The sequence below is a fragment of the Lepus europaeus genome, chromosome 4 (genome assembly GCF_033115175.1).
Source record: "Lepus europaeus isolate LE1 chromosome 4, mLepTim1.pri, whole genome shotgun sequence".
Classification (NCBI taxonomy): Eukaryota; Metazoa; Chordata; class Mammalia; order Lagomorpha; family Leporidae; genus Lepus; species Lepus europaeus.
The window spans coordinates 93,176,283-93,200,498 of NC_084830.1; the positions used below are offsets into that span (position 1 = coordinate 93,176,283).

The 24,216-nt window shown below is 39.1% G+C and overlaps 1 protein-coding gene across 1 annotated transcript in view; it reads left to right on the plus strand.

The window, feature by feature from the left end:
* PXDNL (peroxidasin like) overlaps positions 1 to 24,216 on the plus strand; it is a 547,360-nt gene that overhangs the window by 406,081 nt on the left and 117,063 nt on the right. Inside the window, exons 11-12 of the mRNA XM_062189595.1 lie at positions 4,666 to 4,782; positions 6,637 to 6,795. Of these exons, the coding sequence (XP_062045579.1) occupies positions 4,666 to 4,782; positions 6,637 to 6,795 (276 nt within the window). The remainder of the gene's footprint in view (positions 1 to 4,665; positions 4,783 to 6,636; positions 6,796 to 24,216) is intronic.

Consider the following 24,216-nt stretch of genomic DNA (forward strand, 5'->3'; position numbering starts at 1 on the left):
CACCCATGTGGCATCTCCACATTATAGGTGTTGGCTTTACCTGCTAAGCCACAACACCAGCTTGTTAAGGCCTGTTTTTAAGCCAAGATCATGAGTATTCTTCTTTATATTGGCTGCAACAAATCATAAACTAAAGGGACCTCAAAAAAACTTCAATTAAAGGTATGCAATTCATTGAATTAATTGTGGGACACATAAGTAAAGGGGTTCATTGTCATACATGGTGCAAATGAAAATGTTTTTGATGGGGTGAAAGTTTTGCTCAGTGGTTAAACTGCCTCTTAGGATACCCATAATCCAGTATGAGATTGCCTAGGTTTGAGTTTTGGCTCATGCACATGTTAGGAGACGGTGGTGGTAGTTCAATACTTTTGATCCTGGACAGTTGGTGACCCTTGTGTGGGACCCCATTTTCTTTGCCTCCGCTATCTCAGGAGGATCCTTGCTGTAGGCAAGAGAGGAATCAATAGCAAGCCAGCAAAATGAAGAGTGTTTTATTAAAGAAACAGGCAAAAAGCAAGCTACTACTGTAAAGAGTAGCCCTATTTGCAGCCCAGGATGAACATTTATAGTGTACAGGAAATGCACATTAATATCTGGCTGGAATATACATCTTATTTTTGGGAAAGAGGTGGCAACTTCCAGGAATTGGGGATCTGTCTCTCTTCTCTCCTTGTAATGTCACTTCTGTAGATTGCTGTGGCAATTGTAAACTATGTGTAAACTATGGTGTTACAGCACTAGGAGGAATAATTTTTACTATGCTAATGTATTTTAATGAGGGTATCATGAGACTGTAGGTCTTGTAGCCGTTCATCTGGATGTCATATTGGATCCAATTGATTTGAATCAGTTCCTTTGTCTGGATCTTATTTCGTTCAGCCCACTTCCAAGTAGGTGGAACTATGGTTTGCCAGATACTATCGTGCTTGGGTCCCAGCTACTCAAAACTTCCAGCCCTGGATATTGCAGGCATTTATTTGCGAAGTGAACCAGCAGGTGGAAGATTTGTCTCTGTCTCTGCTTGTCTCTCTTCCTTCTAATAAATAAATGAATTAAAAGTAATTTTAAAAATGCTTTTGATATGAATCATCAAAGTCATGAGCAGCCAGAAGGTAGATTTTAATAAAATACCAAAACAGTTCATCACAGCAGGTGCTATTTTAACATTGGAAGTGGGACTAGGATGGAAACCAGATATGTTAACCCTCTTGTGTCTGCATAATTCTTCCAGTCTTACTACCTGTCTTGAAATATGCAGGTCACTCCGGTTTTCTCCCATGTAGATTATAATTTCTCCATTAATCCAGACAGATGGTCATTTTTGTGTAGGGAACAAACATGCACTGATCATGTTCTTAAACTTTTTCTATCCACTGCTAGGATGTGGAATTTTACTTAAAAAAAAAAACTTTTCATAAGAACATATGAAGTAAAACAACACTTTTCTTCCAGGCTTGACTAACAGTGCAATTTTACTACTATTACAAAAATGTGAATCAAATTTTCTAACATTGGAAGCTTGACTAAATTGCTGACCCTAACTGCCAGCTGCTTTTATTATAAGGCTCTTTTACTATATAATGAATCAATTTTTCAGTGTAGAAATATTTTTGTTCTTTTTATGTAATTCCTTGCAATTGTAAGCATTAGTGCAATGTTCTGGAAAGAAATGAGGCTGGGGGTTGAGTGACCTAGATTCTTATATAGTCTCTGCCACTTACTAGTTCTGACTGAAAAAAATGCCATCCTACCTCCCCTGGCCTGAATTTTTTTTCTGTTGGAAGAGGAGACTGATAATATGGGTCTGTGGGTTGTTTTCCAGCTTGATTGCTTTTTTTGTAGAAGTTTATTACAAATAACTTGCAGATATCCCTGAGTGTTTTTATAAATTTGTATGAGTTTGAAATTTATTTTATATAATAATTTAAAAAATCTAGTATGCTACTTAGATTGATGAAGTCTGTTTCTTTTTATTTAACTTTTATTTATTTCATTTGAAAGGCATAGTTGACAGAGAGAGAGAGAGGAAAGAGAAAGAGAGAGAGAGAGATGGAGAGTTGGGGGGGCAGAGAGAGAGAAAGAGGGATCTATATCCACTGGTTCACCCCCCCCCCAGGTAGCTGCAACAGTCCAGGTTTAACCAATTTGAAGCCAGGAGCCCAGAAACTGCATCTGGGACTCCAATGTGGGTGACGGGGCCCCAATAACAGGGCCATCTTCTGCTCTCTTCCCTGGCATATTAGCTAGATAGGAAACAGAGCAGCTGAGTTGTGCTAGCCTGTCAATATGAGATGCTGGGATCGCAGATGTCTCAACCCACTGCCACAAAGCCAGCCCTGAAGTCTTTTTATTTTAAATCTTTATTTCCTTCACTCAGTGTGTCACTTAAAGCAAATTCACTTTTTTAAAAAAGATTTTTATTTATTTAGTTGAGAAGTAGAGTTATAGACAGTGAGAGGGAGAGACAGAAAGAAAGGTCTTCCTTCCATTGGTTCACTCTCCAAATGGCTGTCGCGGTCAGAACTGATCCAAAAGCCAGAAAACAGGTGCTTCTTCCAGGTCTCCCATGTGGGTGCAGGGGCCCAAGGACTTGGGCCATCTTCTACTGCTCTCCCAGGCCACAGCAGAGAGCTGGATTGGGAGAGGAGCAGCCAGGACTAGAACCGGCTACCATGTGGGATGCCGGCGCTGCAAGCGGAGGATTAACCTACTGAGCCATGGCGCCGGCCCCGCAAATTCACTTTTAAGTAGTATTTCCTGTATCATGTTTCTTTTATTTCCAGGTGGCTGAAGGGAACAAAGGGTAGTAATGTTATGGGCCTAGGTAACCTAGACTTTATTCCAGGTCTTTGCTCCCACACAGATAAAATTCAGAGCAGAGACATAAATGCAGTACACAGTGAAAGTTGGATTTATTTAAAAGAGAGAGCGAACATACATTCAGATGTAAGTGTAGATCACCTTACGTGAACAGATACCCTCATGAGTCAGCCAGAGATGCCCATGAGAAGAGACAGGGAGGAGGCCAGAGAGAGATCCCCATGGATCATGAAGGGCAAAAGAAGCTCCTTCCCACATTATCAGCCTCATTTTTGAGATAGTGAATGGTGTTCTAATGAAATACACAAACAGGGTGGGGTCTGAGGGGGTTAATATGTGTGAGGATTTCTGAGATTTTCATGGAGTCTTTACGTAGAGTTTAACTTCCTTGTGGCCATCATAATGTCTCCTCCTTTCTGATCCTGGTTGAAATACAGATGCATCATGGGAACGTGGCTGTATTAGACTGACAGGTAAGGGGAAAGAGTTACAATGCAGGGCTGGCAGGAATTCTAGCTCATCCATCTCTATTGAAGTTCCTGCCTGGTTACTTCATATCAGTGTGAGTTGTGCAAAGATCTAGGAATTCAGAGAACTGATTGCAAGTCATCTGGGAAAGTTCTTTTGAAAATGTCATCATTTACATATTATTGTGCCCTTTTTCAATGGCTACATTGACTTTTTTCATATTTATCAAAGTGTCATAAACAGAATGCCTTTCTATAACTATGTAAGATGCTTTTTCAAAGTTTGTGGATAGATGGAATTGAAAGATTTTTTGGGTGCAAAAAATTTGGAAATACATGTGTACTTTTTACATATTATGCATTTTCCTTGAACAAATTGAAGACGGGACACAGCTGATAGCTATTTGTTATTTATACAAAAGCAACTATAAAATATTTACATATTTGGAACTCTGAATTTTGACTTGCATGTGATTTTTTCTAAAGTGTAATTTCATGTGTAACAACATTCCTCTTTAAGGAGCTTATAATTTTTCTTTCAGAAATTAATAGAGGAAATTGTTTGATTGTTATTCTGTGTGTGGAGTTTGGAGAAAAGCTATTTGTTAATGATTCAAATATGATTTGCAGTTTAAATATGTTGCTCACAGCCAGTTACTAGAAACTCGGAGGATTAATCATATTGTCACCAGCAGGGCTGGCTCTCTGCGATTCTTTTTCAATGACAGGGATTGCAATTCAGAGAGAAGAAAGCAGGGATAGTAAAGCAAAGTTTTTTAAAGTACATTCCAAGGGAGGAACGGGCCAGTGGAGAGAGCATGCGGCACCCTTTCTTCCTGGCATATGAGAGGTGTTGATTGGTGATGTGGTAGTGAAGGTCATGATTGGCATCTGAGATTGACACCTGGGAATTGCATACCTTTGGGCGCTCTGCACATGTGGTTATAAACTATGGTTTTGTGGTTTGTCTGAGCTCCCATTTTATCAGCACACTATAATCACAATTTAAACCTCAGAGTGAGCAGTCTTGAGTGAGTCTCAGAGGAGAGCAGCTTGGTTTCTTCCCAGGAGGAGGTCCTTGCAGCCCCTCCCAGGTTGCTAATGTCTAATTATCTGTCTGACACTATATAATAACTGCCTTAAGATGGAGAAATGATTGCTTGTTATTACCTATTGCTTACTACTTTGCAAACTGAATGTGCCTACTTCTGGTTTCTTTGCAAGCTAGTGCAAACCTACACGAGCACCTACACATTGTTAATATCTATGGTCATAATGAATTGGAGACAAATTCTCACTGAAGCATGTATTTAAACATATTTTTCCTCTTGTCATTAAAAAGCTATAAAATCACTTTTACTCTTCCATTCTTTAGCTCCTCCACAATTCACAGTCATCCCCAAGGATCAAGTTGTGCTGGAAGATCATGCTGTGGAATTTCCTTGTGAAGCAGAAGGCAGTCCACGCCCAGTAATTGTCTGGAAAAAAGCAGGTATTCACACATCTGCATGTGATTGTGGAAGAAATACATACCTTCTTGTTTTGTAGACTAAAATACATAGTTAAGTATCATAAGGATGTCATGGATATGAAAACATCACACAGAGGTAATCTTTAAGTATGGCGCCATCATCATTTTTGCAGTGTGTTAAGCTTCAGCATTTGAATGCATTGTTTCCTGATATCATCCTTCCTGGGATTCAGTTTCATGATTTTTAAAATGAAGTTACTGAGGCTGTCTTGTGGTGCACTGAATTATGCTGTCACTTATGACACTGGCGCCCTATATTAAATTGCAGGTTGGAGTCCAGGTTGCTCTGCGTCTGGTCCAGCTTCCTACTAATGCACATCAGAAGGTAGCAGAAGGTGGTCTGAGTCCTTGGGCCTTTTCCATACAAGTTGGAGACCCAGAGATTGTTTCTGGCTCCTGGCTTCAGCCTGACACAGACAGACCTGGCTATTGTGGACCCTTACGAGAGTGAACCAATCGATAAAGATCTATGTCTTTCTTTCTTGCTGTAATTCTGCATTCCAAATAAATAAATCTTTAAAAATGAAATTATTGGAAAGTTCAGCAGTTTTAAATATTTTTAAAAAGTGACAGCATCCTCTTTGACTATAAGATGAAATTGTGAGTAAAATGGAATCCTAAATGAGGCTACAACATACTAAGTGATACTTTTAAAAAAGCTGCTGTTCCTTTAGTGGGGATGTGTGGGTACAGGATCTGGGAGCCAGTCTGTGATCCCTCACACAGAGGGGCCAGGCTGTTCCAAGGCCCCCAAAGATATAGAACAAGATGGACAGTTGGAGGGAGGCGAGCTTTCCAGTTTTCTCTGGACTTGAAATTCTATCTTCCATATCAGTACAGGCACTAGATTACATTCAAAATAAACCTCTGTTAGTGAATTTCTTTGGTTAGCATTTTCTCCTGAGAGTCTATGAGATTGCAGAAGTGCCTGTAGTAGGAAGAACTTGCAGTTGGGAGTCCCACAGCCTAGATTCACATCTTTGTTCCTTAATTCACTAGCTGTGAGACCTTAGGCAATTAAAGCAGATGCTGTTTACAAGACTTCATCTGTACTGGGGGTGATGATATTTCCTGTCCACGGGTTGTTGGAGGGGACTTGTTTAAATCCATTCAAGCTTAAACATCTAGAACAGTTGCAGTAAGTTGCCTGCACACTCAGTGAAGGTTAGTTGTTATCTTTTCTTTCTATAAGAAGGCATACAATAAGAAACAAATTTTCATCTAAACAGTTGAGAATGACAATCTTACTGTGGCCACAGAGAATGAAGTGTTGAGGAGGATCCAGAGGCTCTCTATGAGCTCATATAGAAGAAGTACAGTGATGGGCTGGGGTGTGCCTGTGAGGATTATCAGAATGAAGTTCAGAGAAGCATCAATCTCAATTTTCTCTCTCAGTACTTTACTTCACATGCTTATTTTAATAATATTGATTTTCCAAAAGTGTTGCACTCATGTGATAAGCAGAAGATAGGGAGATATTTGAAAGTTCCATTTAATAATCAGGTTGGATATGAAATTGAAATTCTAATTGTGGTAAGACTAAGGGGGGAGGAGTAGAAGGGAGCCCCTTAGGGGGTTGAGCCTTGCCTTGGTGAGAGGTGAAATTTCCTTGCAGAACCATGGCAGAAGTTGGGGGCAGGTCAAGGTCAGTGCTGTGTTTTCGGGGTTGTAGCATAGGGACGGGAGATTACAGTACTTGCTGACCCCAGGGATGTACTGGAAGATCTCTGCTTCACTCAGGACAACCATGCCATTCTGGTTCAGCAACGTGAGCATACAAATACATTTCACCATGATTTCTTTTCTTCACTGCAGGGAGACAACTGTCCCTTGAAGGCCGGCATATGGTTCTTTCCTCTGGCACTTTGAGAATTGACCACGCGGCCCAGCACGATCAAGGCCAATATGAATGTCAAGCAGTCAGTCCACTGGGAGTGAGAAAAGTGTCTGTCCAGCTGACCGTAAAACCCAAAGGTATTGGTGCTGTAATTCATTTTCATATCCTGAAGGCAGCACTTCTTTCTGTGTCTTTTGCACACTCAGCAGAGCCTTGTTACTTAGAGTCTTTTTTTTTTCATTCATAGGAAAAAAGTATTAATTTAATACTTTTCTTCCAAAGAATCTCTTATATAACTTCTTTGAGAACTTTATTTCTATTGATGGTAATTATGATTGTGTTTTTAAAAATTATAATTTCATGTTTTCTTAATGAATTTTACAACTGATTAATGAGCTTCACCTGCATAGACAGTCTCACAGAATGAGGCAGATTCTTATGCCTGATGGACTGAATCTTGATTTACCTTGATGTATTTTTGATGCTCAGGGGTTGGGATTTTTACGGCTCAGACACACTGCTTCAGGCTTATCATGTGGAAAGCTTGAACTTAGGTGGAAATGGACAAGGGAATGAGCTCACAAAAATGTATAATAGGTGGAACCATTTTATCTCTAAGATTATAAACAACAATCTTTCCCCTATAATAATTGCACCCAGTAATACCTTGAAGAACCTTTACCTCTTTCCTCCTAGGAAGCAGTTTTTAAATGCTTTTTGGGCATATTGTCTAAGTTTTCATGAGTTTTATATACTATGAAAGTCTTCTTTGTCTAAGATGTCTCGGTTTCAAATATTCTTATGTGTTCTTTTACTATGGATATTCAAATACTATTTTACTTAACGAAAGCTTTCTTAATGAGTTGTTTTTTAAAAAAAATATTTATTATTTTCACGTGAGAATCAGAGATTGGGTCAGAGTGAAACTGAGAGCTCCTATCAATTTGGTTCACTCCCCAAATGTCTACCATGACAGTTGACTGGACTGGGGATGCGGCTAGGACTGGGGACACAAACCAAGTCTTGCATGTGGATGGCGGGAACCCAATTGCTGGAGCCTCCTGTTAGGTGTGTGTTGGGAGTTGGATTCTGGAGGCTGATGTTAAGGCCAGGTACTGCGATATGGGAGGCAGACCTCTTAACTCATTGCTAGGTTAAATGTCTATCCCTTCTAAGGATTCTTTTGTCTCATTATTTAATTCTTTTGGGGAACCCCCATATGCTGTATACACTATGGTGTTTCTCAAGGGATGTTATGTCAATCACTTGTGGGGTGAGTTCCTAAGACCTTTTCAGAGGATTTTCTGCTTCAAACAATCTCACAATAGTATCAAGATGTTTTTATATATATATATTTTACCAGATTGACATTTACCCTAATGGTGGAAAAGCCACGGTAGATAAATCCACAAGAGCCTTGGTGTATACCATTGCATTGACACTAAATTCAACAAATAACTGCTATATTCTTCACTTGTAGAGAACAAAAAAGCAATTTTAGTTAAGAATGTTCTGAAATGGGAATATATTGGTCTTAGTATAGCTCAAACCATGACTTTTTAGTAAGATGTGTGATGAAGACAATTGGCAAAAGAAGCTACCAATTGTCACATTTTTGGAGAGTGTTAAGGATTTTTCACAATTATCAGAAGAAGCTTTTAAAATATGTCAATATTTTCCAAGCTCTTATTTTTGTGAGGTCACATTTTATTGAATACTTCAACCCAAAAGACCAACTGTAGGAGACTGAATTAAAAAACAGTTATCCTATTACTGAGATTTGTAACACAATGTTATTCTACTCACTACTCTTATTTTTGGAAAATACAGTTAATTTTCATAAAAATAGAAGGGTACTTCATAAACTTAATCAACAAATCAAATTAAACGATACATTTATTTTGGTGCAAAATATTTTGAAATCCATGTATGGTTTTCTCATGGTACTCAGAACTTTTTGAAGACCACTTATATATCCAATTTTTAAAATTTCTGCACTGAAACATATATATTTTAATTCCATTTCTTCCCAAAAACTTGTTGACATACCCTTGTATGCTATCTATCTGCAAATACTATGAGCTTAAGGTTGTAGTTTTTTTGTTTTGTTTTGTTTTAAGATTTATTTTATTTATTTGAAAGTCAGTTACAGAGAGACAAGTAGAGACAGGAAGGGAGAGAAAACTTCCATCTACTTGTTCATGCCAGACTAAAGCCAGGAGCTGGGAGCCAGGAGCCATCTTTGTCTCCAAGGTTGGAGCAGGGGCTCAAGCACTTGGACCATCCTCCACTGCTTTCCCAGGCACATTTCAGGAAGCTGGATTGGAAGTGGTGTAATTAGGACTTGAGCCAGCGTCCACAGGCGATTCTGGCATCTCAGGCAGCAGCTTTACCTGCTATGCCATAGCTCCAGCCCCTACAAGTTGTAGTTTTTAAATAAACAAATGAAAATTCTAAGTTTTAATTTCTTTTATTTTAAGCACAATTATATATACCCTACATAAATAAATTATCTTAGTGCTTAAGAATAATTGTTAAAATGAAGTAAAGGGTTTCTGACAGCAGAACATTTGAGAGTTATTCATTGATTGGATCTTCTCTGTTTTAATTATAGTTATCATTTTTCTCTTAAATTCCTTTTAACTTTATTTCAATGTCTTTTCTCTTGTTTTTCACATGCCTGACATCTCTATTACTATGTTGTCAGTGTGCCTCTTTACACCAGAGATGCTTTCTATCCTTAAGTTTTGAAATAGTTTTCCTGCTTGTATTTTTGCTTAATTAAATACAAATATTTATAAACTTGTAATTTTATATAAAAAACTTATATAATGAACTGATTCCAGAGGAAATAGAAATAGATACAAAATATATGAGGGATAAAATATGTTGTCAAAGATGAGAGCAGAGCAGATACTCAATTTACCCTGTGGCACGGTTGCATAGAAAGTTTATTATCCTATATACAATATGGGGAGAGATCTTCCTGAAGTAAGAATGTGTGGGCAGGTGCTTGCCCAGGGAAAACTGTCTCATATCTGTGCAAAATTGCATGAACAAAAATAATTAATTATAGGTAATAATAAATATAATTCTGTAATTATAGATTATAATGAGTCCAGTGGCATATTAAAAATACTGGTGGTATTTATTCTTGTAATTCAAGGATGATACAATGGTAGGAAGCGATTGATATATTTTACTGTATTAATGGATTTAGTGAGGAAAATGATGATTCTTTTCATAGATACTGAAGAGAAATCTGTTAAATTCAACATTAATTCTCATTAAGTGACACAGTTCTGAATAGACACTTATTTAACATGATAAAATAGATATACTGAACTCATCAGCCAGAATCTTGCTTGTAGAGAAATGATATAATGTCTTCATTAAAAAAAGGAATAGCCCAAGAGTTTCCATTGTCATCACTGTCATTTAATATAGTGTTGGAATAAAAAATCATTAAAATTAGTTAAGAGGCACAGAAATAATAACCAGGAAAATTCTGAAAAAGAACCATAATGAAAAAGGATTTAATCATACTAAATAATGAAACACATAATATACCTATAGTAATTAAAATAGATGATATATTAAAGGAATTAACTTACATTCACAGCTTTTTTGCATAGATATGAGAGTTGCTTTTTTATTTTTAATGAACTCATAAGATTTTGTTATAAATATTACACTTATATAGAGCATTCATTTACTATAAATTACCCAGATAATATATTAAAACCCAATATATAATCTACAAATCTATTCAATTTCATCAGGGAATGTAAAGTGTGTAAAAAGATGGCAATTCTTCTCCTGGAAGAAAAAACAGCAATCCCATAATAAAGTTGGAGATACCTCGGTAGACACATGGACAAGCTTGATCCTGTCACCCAGGTTTAGTTCTGGAGATGTTTCCAGGTAGGAAGAGGAAAGATGTGCTTTGCAGAGGCCAGCCATGGTGTGACCTTTCACTTTTGCTATGGCTCACTCTCTTCAGGTCATCAGGACGCTGTGCATGGACAGCTTCCAGGTGTCCCCTGTGCTTGGTTCAGAGGCCACTTCGATATTCCCGCACTACTCTTCTGTGACATGGGAAACCCAGCTTAAACCATTGACTTCATGTCTCTTCTGACCACTAGTCTATTCCACAGCCCCAGCCAGCGGGGTTTCTGCACCCAAAGGGCAGTGAATTCAGGGGAACGACTTGAAAAATGGCAGAAGCCACCACTTTCTGCCGATGCCACCCAACCATGAGGGAGATACCTCTCTGTGCACCAACAGCTATGACAATGATGCCTTGTCTCTCAACTGTGCCATGGCTCTCTAGTTCTTTTTACCAGTGTTTTTATTGGTCAGGTCAAGTCACTGAGTAAGCAGATATCCAATGAGGGAAATAGAGTCCTTTCTTCCTTTCTGGAAGGCACCCTCAGTTTTATGACAGCCAATGAGTCTCTCCATTTCCAATGAGAATGAAGGATGTGAAGGACATGTTGTCCTCCCCACCCCCACACACACACCCAGCATGGCACCACCCCAAAAATGCAGACTTCCGGGTCTCCCAGACTGACTCTCCATTGCTAGGTATGGGCAGACCTTTGCTCTTGGAATCAGTAAGCCCTGCTCGGAGGGGACTGTGCCATCTGCTGTTGGTCCTCTGCTCTTCCAAGATGGTGCTAATCTCACCTTTCTCCTCTGCCACAGGCCTTAGCAGCAATACTAGGACAACTGGAAACATCCTCTCTACATTTGTAACCTGTGATTTCAGACACTGTCTGGTCTCACATTTTTCTTTATGGCTCTATTTTGATTCAAAAACATAACTTCTGGGGAGGGTATTTGGCATAGTGATTAAGACTCTGCCTGGGACGCCTCAACAGGTCCTGCCTCCTCTTACGAATTCCTGCTAATGCACATTCTAGAGGCAGCAGTGCTCAGGACCCTGACATGGGAGACTCAGATTGAGTTCCTAGCTCCTGGCTCAGACCTGGCCCAGCCATTGTTGTCATGGGTATTTTTGAGGAGCGAAACAGTGGATGGAAGATCTCTGGCTTTGTCTCTCTCCGCCCCCACCCCTGTGTGTGTATCTGCCTTTCAAATAAATAATTTAAATCAACAAAAAATTTTAGAGATAATTTCCTTTCTTTAGAGATTATTTAAATCTGGATACTTTATACACTTTTAATTTCAAAACAGTTTTCTTAAGAAGCAAATATTGAGTTAATGTGCAGGATCAGTAAGACTGTGTGTTTTGGGCTATATGGGGTATATGTGGCTTTTGTGGATGCTGCGGATTCATTCGTGATATTCCTGTATAATATCCCCAGAGGGCACTGACACACGAGTTATTATTTATTCATATTAACCATATAATTTATTTATGATGATCATTTTCTTTAATCTAAAAATCCATGAATTTTATCTTTTTAAATTTTAACATTCTTATTTCAGTCATTGTATTAAGATACAAAGATACCTTTCAATTTATGAAATCCTGTGAAATTATTTGCCCTTATACATACAGAACATTGAAAAAGACTATTAAGACATTTTCATGTGTGGTTATTTTTTTCCTCATGTTTTTGATATATGGAAAATACAGAGCTCTCTATCTGAATGACATTGATTTACGAATATGTCTTGCATCCAGATGCTCAGTAATTACAAATACTTTTTGAAGAGCTCTCATCCAAACTATGTTTTTACCACCTGGAGTCCACAACAAGACAGTATATAGAACAATAGCTAAAATCAGGATCAACTGATCTACAGCAAACTGACATGCCTTATGTTCTAGCTGTCATGATTTTGTGACTCTGTTTTCTCATTTTTTTAAAGATTTTTTTTTATTTATTTGAGAGGTAGAGTTAGAGACAGTGAGAGGGAGAGAAAGAGAGAAAGGTCTTCCATCTGCTGGTTCACTCCCCAAACGGCCTCAATGGTCAGAACTGGGCTGATCTGAAGCCAGGAGCCAGGAGCCAGGAGCCTCTTCCTGGTCTCCCATGTGAATGCAGGGGCTCAAGTGCTTGAGCCATCTTCTACTGCTTTCCCAGGCCTTAACAGAGAACTGGATCAGAAGAGGAGCAGCTGGGACTTGAACCAGTGCCCATATGGGATGCCAGTGACACAGGCAGAGGATTTACCTACTGTGTCACAGTGACACAGCTCAGTTTCCTCATTTAATAGTTGTTAATGGCTATGACCATCTTTAGGAAATAATATTAGTGTTGTTCATTTTCAGTGTTGTAACCATACCAAAATTAATAATTCTATTTTTCCTTAGCTTTTTGTGCTTCCCATGATTTTCAAAAGACTGAAAAAATTTGAAATCTATGCATTTTTTTTACAATATGCAATTTTCATGAACTTTTTGAAGATCCCATCATGTGCAAAGATTTCAATTTTTGGCATCAGAATAAGCGTATTTTAAACTTGTTTTTTAAAATCCCCTTGTATATCTATCAGATGTAATCCTATTAATATTTATCAGTATGTTGCTATTCGTACAAGGATTAACAAATTGACCAACAGAGAAGAAAGCACATATATGAAAGTGGTGGCTTGGCTCATGACTACAGAAACTAGTTCTGCTCAATAAATTGTGCTGGGCTGAGGCTAACATTGTGGCATGGTGGTATAAGCTATCTTTTGCAATGCCAGCATCCCATATGGACTTTAGTTTGTGTCCTGGCAGCTCCATTTTCAATCCATGCTAATAACCTGGGAGAGCAGTGAAAGATGACCCAAGTGTTTGGGCCCTGCCATTGACCTGGAAGACCTGTGTGAAGCTCCTGGCTCCTCGCTTCGTCCTGGCCCAGCCCTTGCCCTTGTGACCATCTGGGGATCTCTCCCTCTCTACTTGTAGCTCTTAATTTTTTTTAAAGATTTATTTATTTGAAAGTCAGAATTACAGAGAAAGAGAGAGAGAGAGGGAGGGAGAGAGAGAGAGAGAGGTCTTCCATCTGCTGGTTCACTCCCCAATTGGCCACAATGGCCGGAGCTGCACTGATCTGAAGCTAGGAGCCAAGCCATAGCAGAGAGCTGGATAGGAAGTGGAGCAGCCAGATCTCAAACCGGCGCCCACATGGGATGCCGGCGCCTCAGGCCAGGTGTTAACCCACTATGCCGGCCCCAAACTCTTACTTTCAAAATAGATAAATAAAAAATAGATAAATAAACAAATATTTTTTTTAAAAAATGTGCTTGGGGCCGGCCCTGTGGAGCAGTAGGTTAATCCTTCTCCTGAGGCACCAGCATCCCATATGGGCACTAGCTGAAGTCCTGGCTGCTCCTTTTCCAATCCAGCTCTCTGCTATGGCCTGGGAAAGCAGTGGAGGATGGCCCAAGTCCTTGGGTCCCTGCACCTGTGTGGGATACCAGGAAGAAGCTCCTGGCTCCTGGCTTCGGATCGGCACATCTCTGGCCGTTGTGGCCAATTGGGTAGTGAACCAGCGAATGGAAGACCTCTCTTTCTCTCTCTGCCTCTCCTTCTCTCTCTTTGTAACTCTGACTTTCAAATAAAATAAATACATTTTTTTTTTAAAATGTGCTGGACAACTGGCTATCCACAGGGAAAAAAAAATCACATCCTTACTTTACCTAACATCCCAAATTAATTCCAATTAAAAAATACTTTAGTATTTAAACTGCACATTTAATTATTTTTCAATTAAATATAATTTTTATGATAGCAGTAGAGAAGTACAAAGAAAGCACAAAAACTACTATCTTAAACTACTAACTTTTACATAGAAGACTTCTATTCATAAGTCAGAAACAGGGTAACTGACAAGCATTTTTTGATATCTGTAATATATGAATAATTATCCAATTCAACAAGAAAAAAGACAAATCAATTAGAAAATAGGGAAAGACTGTACAGTTTTCAAAAAGTTAAATTTGGCATGATTATTGGAAATCAGTGTTAATGTCTGAGATCACTGTTTTATAAGCATAAAGCTAAATTGTAGAATCATGGCCATGAGCGAGTCATTTAGAACTAAGGAGGTTTGTTGTGTGTTGAATGAGGAGAGGAGGGTGATGATGGGCCTTGGAATGTAGAGAGATTTCCTGAGAGAATGTCCAACACAACAGAGAACCCCAGAGGAGAAAGTCTTCACAGTCAGAGAACCTGCCATCTCCAGCAGAAAGGGATCGAATGCGTCAGAAGACAGAGAAAGTTGTTTTCAATACAGACTGGAATGCTTATTTATTTTAGATTCTGAATATAAGGACTTTAACAAAAACAGTTTCATGTATTTCAAAAAAAAACAAAGCTTTAATGGAAGTGGGCTATTACCTACATGGTGTACAACAATGATAAGCACAGACTTGTTGTTTTTCAAGAAATTTCTTTATGAAGAAGAAAGAGAAGCAAAGCAGTAAGGGAAAGAGGAGAAGCAGTAAGAAGGTTGCAGGCTGCCTGTGCCATGGGACAGTGGTTTAAGCCACCACTTGCAATGTTAGCATCCCATATCCAGTACCATTTCAAGTCCAAGCTGCTCTAATAATGTGCCTGGTCAGGTAACAGAAGCTGACCCAAGTACATGGTTCCCTGTCATTCACATGGGAGATCTGGATAGAGGTCCAGGCTCCCGAGTTGACCTGGCCCAGCCCCAGCTATTGTGGTCATTTGAAGAGTGAACTGTGTTCATTTGAGGAGTGAACCAATGGATAGAAGATCTCTCTATCTCTCTCTCTCTCTCTCTTTCACACACACACACACACACACATACCCTTTCAAATAAAGTTTTAAAGAAGGTATCAGGGGAGATGGGGCAAAGAAGCCTGTTTTTCTAAGGTGTTTTTCTAAAAGAGGAGACCAAAAAGATGCAGAAGAGCAGTGCACCAGGTCCTTTAAGGCCTCTTTGGTAGGAATATACATTGAGATTTGCAAATTCAAAAATGTGAGTGGTGTGACTGGCCTTTAAGAGATGAGCAGAGGTATTTCTTTGTTTAGATGAGGCCAGAATGAGTGTATATGCATAGATATCTCTATCCACAGAAGACACAGCGTATGGGGAATTGAAGAATTTATGTCTGATGGCTTCTGTTTTCTCTGAGGGTTAGAAGATGCAGCTATTTTGTAGGGGAAGCATGTTCAGAGGGTGGAGTAGGTGACTTGAAAGGCTAGTAGGTACCTGGAGCTCTTTCTTGTTGTTACACAGGATCTGAAGTGACAAGGATAAAATGTCCTGACAAACCAGGACATTGGATCATTCTATTTTTACTCCAGATATTCTTGGGAAGAAGGTGAAAGAATACCATGGAGGGATGTTGAACAGAAAGACAATGATGTAAAAGAGTTGAGGGTTTGGGGAGGAAAGTGGTAGAGGTAATGGAATTTGGAGTCTCGGCTGAGAAGGGAAGGGCAGAAAACTAAGAGGGTGTTGACCAACAGGAAGGAAGCAGAGGTCTTAGGCGTCCGTGTGAAGTCACAATGAAGACATTAAAGGACAGCAGAGAGAGGAATTTTGCTTTAGGGTGTGGATTAGGTATTTCCAAACTATTTTAAGTAAAGCCACAGTCTATGGTAATGAGTAGCTGTTGTGACAGGAAGTAAAGCTGTTGGTGATACAGGAAATTGGACAGTGGAGGCTGTGAGGGGAACAGTTAGATGCTGGAGGCTCCTTGTTGAGTCAGGGAGGTCACTGTCTAATAAGTTCACCTTGGGCCTCGTGGGGTGCCCACTCCGCACCACTGGAAATCTGTCAGCCGTGGTCTCAGAAAACCTCAGCAACATGTTAACTTAGCATATATTGTAAAATTCAGATACACAAGAAATACGATCTCATATAAGAGTAGGATCTATTCAATTTTTATTTATTTATTAATGAGGCAGAGAAACAGAAGCAGGCAGACACAGAGAGATAGAGTCCTCATTCACTGGTTCATACGCCCAAATGCCTTCCATAACTAGGTCTGGGCTGAGGCAGAAGCAAGGAGCTGGGAATTTGATCCAGGTGCCCTGTGGGTGGCAGGGATCCAACTGCTTGATTATCACCACTGGCTCACAGACCGCATTAGCAGGAAAATGGTGTCAAGACTGGTGGTGGGTATCAAATCCAGGTACTTTGATATGGAGCATGGGAGTCTTAATTGCTAGAAAAAATGCCAACTCCAAGAACAGAATCTTTTTTATCCTAATCAGTAATGTTTTCATTGCCACCGTGTATCTTTTTCCAGAAATACAAAAAAGACACAAGAAAGATATGACACAAGTCCTTATACTTACTACTCAAGTGAAGAAGTAAACATTAGAAATATGCTCAAAGGCTGCGCTGATTTCTCTTCCTTCTTGGTTGCTCTCAACTCTGACATACTTGCTACTAATCTGAGCTTGTTGTTTGTTATTCTTTCATGTCAATGTAATTGATTTATTTTAATTAAATTTTATTTTGAGATAATCATAGATTCATATTTGGTAACAAAAAATAATCAAGAAATTCCATTTGTATTTTATCCAGCTTTCCCCAGCATCTTTCTAGACAATCTTTAACATATCACAGCCAAGATATTGACATTGATATTGTCAAGATACAGAACATTTTGTTACTGCAAGGACCCTTGCGTTGCCCTTTTTAAAATCACACCCCATTTTCCTACCATTCTCACCTCCTCCATTCTCCTCACCTCCTCAAACCCTGACAACCACCAATCTGTTCCTCCATTTCTGTAATTTTGTCATTTCAAGAATGTTGTGAAAATAGAATCATGCAGCTCGCAGCCTTTTGAGTTAGGCCTTCTCACTCAGCATAATTATCTGGAGACTATTCCAGGCTGCAAGCTCATTCTTGTGGAGTTACCCATTATATGGACATATCACAGTTTGTTTAATCACTCACTTATTGAAGGGCATCTGGGTTAATTTAAACTTTTGGCTATTATTTTTTGAAAAAAAAATATTGATTGATTTATTTAAAAAGCAGAATGATGGAAGTGTGGTGGGGGAGAGAGAGAATGAGCAATTTTCATTTTCCATCAGCTGGTTTAATTCCCCAAATGGTCACAGCTCTTGGCTGGGCCAGGCAGAAATCTGAAAGCAAGATCTCCATCTAGGTCTCCCATCGTGGTTCCAAGGGTCCAAGTACTTGAACCATCATCCACTGCCTCTCAGGTGCATTAGCAGAAATTTGAATCTGAACTGGAGCAGCTAGCACTCAAACCAGCACTATGATATGGGATTGGATATTCCAAGCAGCTGCTTAACTCACTGTACCACAAATTAGTGAAACTTCTGTAAAGATTTATTCATGTAGTTTTTCTTGTGAACTTAAATTTTTATTTCTCTGAGATAAGTTCTTAAGAATATAATTAATAGGTTATATGCTGGTTGAATTTTAACATTTTTTAAAAAAAATATTTATTTATTTTCATTTTATTTGTAAGGTAACACACACACACACACACATTCCTAACTGCTCACAGGAGCTATCCCAAAGCCAAAAGCATGGGACTCTGTTTGGTTTTCTCATGTGAGTGGCAGGGACTCCAACACTTAACCCCTTACTTCCTGCATCTAAGTGTTTACATAAGCAGGAGGCTGTATTTGGGAACAAAGCCAAGACTGGAACACAGACACGCTAGCACAGGGTGTGGGCATCCTAGAGAGGATCTTTTTTTTTTTTTTTTTTTTTTTGACAGGCAGAGTGGACAGTGAGAGAGAGAGACAGAGAGAAAGGTCTTCCTTTTGCCATTGGTTCACCCTCCAATGGCCGCCGGTGCTGCGGCCGGCGCACCGCGCTGTTCCGGTGGCAGGAGCCAGGGGCTTATCCTGGTCTCCCATGGGGTGCAGGGCCCAAGCACTTGGGCCATCCTCCACTGCCCTCCCTGGCCACAGCAGAGAGCTGGCCTGGAAGAGGGGCAACCGGGACAGGATCGGTGCCCCGACCGGGACTAGAACCCGGTGTGCCGGCGCTGCAAGGCGGAGGATTAGCCTGTTGAGCCACGGCGCCGGCCGAGAGAGAATCTTAACCACTGTCCCAAACACCTGCCGCAACACGTTTAAATTTTTAACAAGATTTCTAAACTCTTCCCAAGTAAATGTATTATGCTACTGCCCTATCAGCAATGGATAATTTTATTTCTGTGTATTCTTGTCAACAATTTATGCTTTTTTAAAATTTTTGCAATTTTGGTAAGTACATAGTAGTAGCTTATGACTTGTTTTAAAGATTTATTTATTTTAAAGGCAAAGTTACAGAAAGAGAGGGAAAGATGGAGAGAGAGAGAGAGAGAGAACTTCTATACATGAGTTCAATCCTTGAATGGACACACTTGCCAGGGCTGGGCCAGGCCAAAGTCAGGAACCTGGAAAACCATCCTTGTTTCTCACATGGATGGCAGGGGTCCACAAACTGGAACCATTTTCCATTGCTTTCCTAGGCACTTTGCAGAGAGATGGATCAGAAATGGAGCAGCCAGGGCTCGAACTGGTGCGCATATGGATGCTGGCATCCCAGGAGAGGGCTTAACCCTCTGTATCACAATGTCAGTCCCCTTATGTGAATTTAATATGCATTTCTATACTAATTCATGAGGTTGAGCAATTTTTCATATACAGATTTGTCATCTACATATCCTCTTCAGTATATAGTCATTAATTTTGCTTATTTCATATTTGAACTGTTTATTTTTATTGTTGGATTTTTGGAACTCTTCATGCATTTCAGATAGTCTTTATTGCTTATGTGTCTTGCAAATATTTCCTGCCAGCCTATTTCTTATCTTTTCATTCTCTATAGTACACAATTTTGTAGTCTTTTATCAAGTCTAGCTTATCAAATTTTCTTTGATGAATTGCCCGTCTTATGCAAAGTCAAAGAACTTTGGCCTTAGATTCAAAGATTTCTCTTATATTTAAATTTGTTGTCTATTTTGAGCTAATTTGTGTGAAGGGTGAAACTTAGACCAATATTCACTTTTCTGCTTAAGGCTATAGCATTACTCTGGCATCATATAGAAAGTCCTCCATTGAATTGCTTTTGTACATATGTCAAAACAAACTGGACACAGTGATTTTTTTTCCATTTTTTAAATTTATTTTTTAAATAATACAAATTTCATAAATACAACATTAGGAATATAGTTATTCTTCCCACCGTACCTGCCCTCCCACTCACATTCCCACCCCTCCTCCTCTACGTTATCCTTTGCCAGTCATGTTCTCCATTAAGATCCATTTTCAATTAACTTTGTACATAGAAGACCAACTCCATACTAAGTAAAGATTTCAACAATTTGCACAAACACACACACACACACAACTGTTTGACAACTAGTTTTACAGTTAACTCTCATAATACAAATCATTGAGGACAGAGATCCTACATGGAGAGTTAGTGCACAGTGACTCCTGTTGTTAATTTAACAGTTAATACTCTAGCACTCTTTTGTATGACATCAGTGACTACCCAAGGATATTGAAATGAACTGCCTAGGCTATGAAAGTCTTTTGATTTCACAAACTCTGTCAGTATTTGGATAAGGCCATAAGCAAAGTGGAAGTTCTCTCCTCTCTTTAGAGAAAAGTACATCCTTTTTTGATGACCACTTCTTTCCGCTGGGGTCTCACTCACAGAGATCCTTCATGAAGAAGACTTTTTGCCACAATATCTTGGCTTTCTATGCCTGAAATACTCTCATGGGCTTTTCATCTAGACCAGGAAGCCTTAAGGGCTGATTCTGAGGTCAGAATGGTACTTCAAACAATTGTCATTCTATGAGTCTGCTGTGTGGAATGGCTCCCATATGAGAACATCCTCTCCTTTTTAATTCTATTATTATTACCAAACACTTGATCCTATTTATATGCTCACTTTAACACTTAATATGATAACTTTAACACTTATGATGGCATTTGTACCACCCACTTTAATGGGATTTGGAGGTCACATGACAAGTTTTTAAACTGTACCTTCAGAAGTAAATCCATAGGACTGTATGCAGAGCTATACAGCATTACAGTTAGAAACTACCTCCTCCCTCCCTTATTCCCACTCATATTTTTTTACTGAGATCTGTTTTCAATTGACTTTATACACATATTGTTAACTATGTTAAGTAAAGAGTTCAACAAATAGTATGAAGAAAAAATGAAAAAACAAAAAAATGAAACTGTTTCTTTTTTTTAAGGACACCTTAATCTCTCTTTTTTATTTATTTATTTTTATTTTTTTTTTAATTTTTTTTTTAATTTTTGACAGGCAGAGTGGACAGTGAGAGTGAGAGAGAGAGACAGAGAGAAAGGACTTCCTTTGCCGTTGGTTCACCCTCCAATGGCCGCCGCGGCTGGCGCGCTGCGGCCGGTGCACCGCGCTAATCCGATGGCAGGAGCCAGGTGCTTATCCTGGTCTCCCGTGGGGTGCAGGGCCCAAGCACTTGGGCCATCCTCCACTGCCCTCCCTGGCCACAGCAGAGAGCTGGCCTGGAATAGGGGCAACCGGGACAGGATCAGTGCCCCGACCGGGACTAGAACCCGGTGTGCCGGCGCCGCAAGGCAGAGGATTAGCCTATTGAGCCGCAGCGCCGGCCCATGAAACTGTTTCTTGACAGTCAAGACAAGGACAATTGAAGTCGTCCCTTCTTGAAGTGTCAATTGTACTTCTATCATTTTCCTTTTAGGTACTCTATTAGTACTGACAGATCAGGGAGAATATGTGGTATTTGTCCCTTTGGGACTGGCTTATTTCACTAAGTATGATGTTTTCCATATTCATCCATTTTTGTTCCAAATGACTGGATTTCACTTGTTTTATTGTTTTGTAGTATTCTATAGTGTACATATCCAATAATTTCTTTACCCGGTCTTTAGTTTACAGGCATTTAGATTAATCCCATGTCTTAGCTATTGTGATTTGAGCTGCAATAAACATGGAGGTACAGATAACTCTTTTCTTTACTGATTTTATTTCACTTGGGTGAATTCCCAGGAGTGGGATGGTTGGGTCATATGGTAAGTCTATATATAAATGTTTGAGGTATCCCTGTATTGTCTTCCATTGTGGCTTTATCAGTTTACATTTCTACCAACAGTGATTAGGGTACCTTTTGCCCCACATCCTTGCCAGCACTTGTTGTTTGTTGATTTCTGTATGAAAGTCATTTTGAATGGGTTGAAGTAAAACCTCATTGTGGTTTTAATTTTAATTTCCCTGACACTAGTGATCCTGAACATTTTTTCATGTGTCTGTTGGCCATTTGAATTTCCTGTTTTGAAAAATGTCTGTTGAAGTCCTTTGCCCATCTCTTAACTGGATTGTTTATTTTGTTGTTGTGGAGTTTCTTGATCTTTTGTATGTTCTGGTTATTAATCCTTTATCAATTGCAGAGTTTGCTAACATTTTCTCTCATTCTGTCGATTGCCTCTTCACTTTTCTGAGGGTTTTTTTTTTTTTTTTTTTTTTTTTTTTGCCATACAGAAACTTCTCAATTTAATGTAATCCCATTTGTTAGTTTTTGGCTTTGACTGCCTGTGCCTCTGGGGTCTTTTTCATCTCTAATTTTATTGATTTGGGTCTTCTCTCTTTTTTTTTTTTTTTTTTTTGGTTAGTTGGGCAAGTGGTGTGTCGATTTTTCTCATTCTTTCAAAAAACCAGCTTCTCAGGGGCTGGCACTATGGCTCACTTGGTTAATCCTGTGCCTGCAGCACCTGTATCCCATATGGGCGCTGGTTCTAGTCCCAGTTGCTCTTCTTCCAGTCCAGCTCTCTGCTGTTGCCCGGGAGGGCAGTGGAGGATGGCCCGAGTGCTTGGGCCCCTGCACCCGCGTGGAAGACCAGGAAGAGGTGCCCGGCTCCTGGCTTCAGATCGTGGCAGCCACTTGGGGAGTGAATCAGTCAACGGAAGGAAGACCTTTCTCCGCATCTCTCTCTCTCTCTCACTGTCTGTAACTCTACCTGTCAAATAAATTTTAAAAAAATTAAAAAAAAAACCAGCTTCTTGTTTTGCTTTTTTGGATTCAATTTTTTAAATTTCTTCTCTAATTTTAATTTTTTTCTTTTCTAATGTTTTGGTTTGCTGTTGTCTTTCTAGATCCTTGAGATGCATTGATAGCTCATTTATTTGCTGTCTTTCCAATTTCTTGATGAAGGCACCAACCGTTATAAACTTTCCTTTTAACACTGATTTTACTGTATTCCATAAGTTTTGATATGTTGTGTTGTCATCTTCATTTGTTTCCAGAATTCTTTTTTATTTCTCTTTTAATTTCTTCTATGACCCACTGTTCATCCAGGAGCATGTTGTCCAGTCTCCATGTGTTTGCATATGTCCTAGAGATTCCTGAGTTGTTGATTTCCAGCTTTACTCCATTGTGATCTGAGAGGATGCATGGCATGATTTCAATTTTTTGAATTTGCTGAGACTTGTTTTATGGCCTCGTATGTGGTGAATCCTAGAGAAAGTTCCATGTACTGCTGAGAAGAATGTGGATTCTGCAAGTGTAGGATGAAAAGTTCTGTAGATATCTGTTAGGTCCATTTGGTCTGTAGTGTCAATTAAATCTGCTGTCTCGTTCCTGGTTTTCTGTCTGGTTCATCTGTCCATTGCTGAAAGTGAGGTATTGAAGTCCCCCATTACTATTGTATATTGTATTGGAGTCTATGTCTCCCTTTAGATCCCTTAAAATTTCTTTTAAATAGCCATGTGGCCTGTAATTAGGTGCATACATGTTTATAATAGCTACATCTTTCTATTCAATTGATCCCTTAATCATTAAATAGTGTCCTTCTTTGTCTCTTTTAATAGTTTTTTGTTGTTGTTGTTAAAGTCTATTTTTTCTGATATTAGCTCTTTTTTGTTTTCTGTTGGCATGGAAATCTTTTTTCCATCCTTTCACTTTCAGTCTGCTTGCATTTTGTTGGTGAGATGTGTTTCTTGTAGTCAGTGAAAAATGGGTTTTGTTTTTTAATACACTCAGCTAGTCTATGTCTTTCAACTGGTGAGTTGGGACCCTTTACATTCAAGGTGACTACTGATAAGTAATGACTCTGCCATTTTTCCAAAAATATTCCTATTTTTTACTTTGAATTTCCTTTGAACTTTTACTGATTTATTTTCTTCCTTTACCCTCTTTTGTAGTGATGATCATGTTTCCGTGTTTCTGTGTGCAGCAATCCTTAAGCATCTTTTGTAGGGCTGATCGGGTGGTTACAAATTCTTTCGATTTCTGTTTGTTATGGAAAGCCTTTATTTCACCTTCATTCATAAATGAGAGCTCTGCTAGGTATAGTGTTTGGGGTTGTCCGTTTTTTTCTGTTAAGACTTGGAATACATCTCACCGTTCTCTCCTGGCCTGTAGAATTTCTAATGAGAAGTCACCTGTGAGTCTAATTGGAGATCTTCTGAAAAGAATCTGGCATTTCTTTCATGCACATTTTAGAATCTACTCTTTATGTTTTACTGTGGTGAATTTAATTACTAAGTGTCATGGTGAAGATGGTTTCTGGTTATGTCTGTTAGGAGTTCTATGTGCTTCCTGTAGTTGGATGTCCTTTTCTTTCTCCAAATTAGGGAAGCTTTCTGTTATTATTTCACTAAAAAGGCCTTCTAATCCTT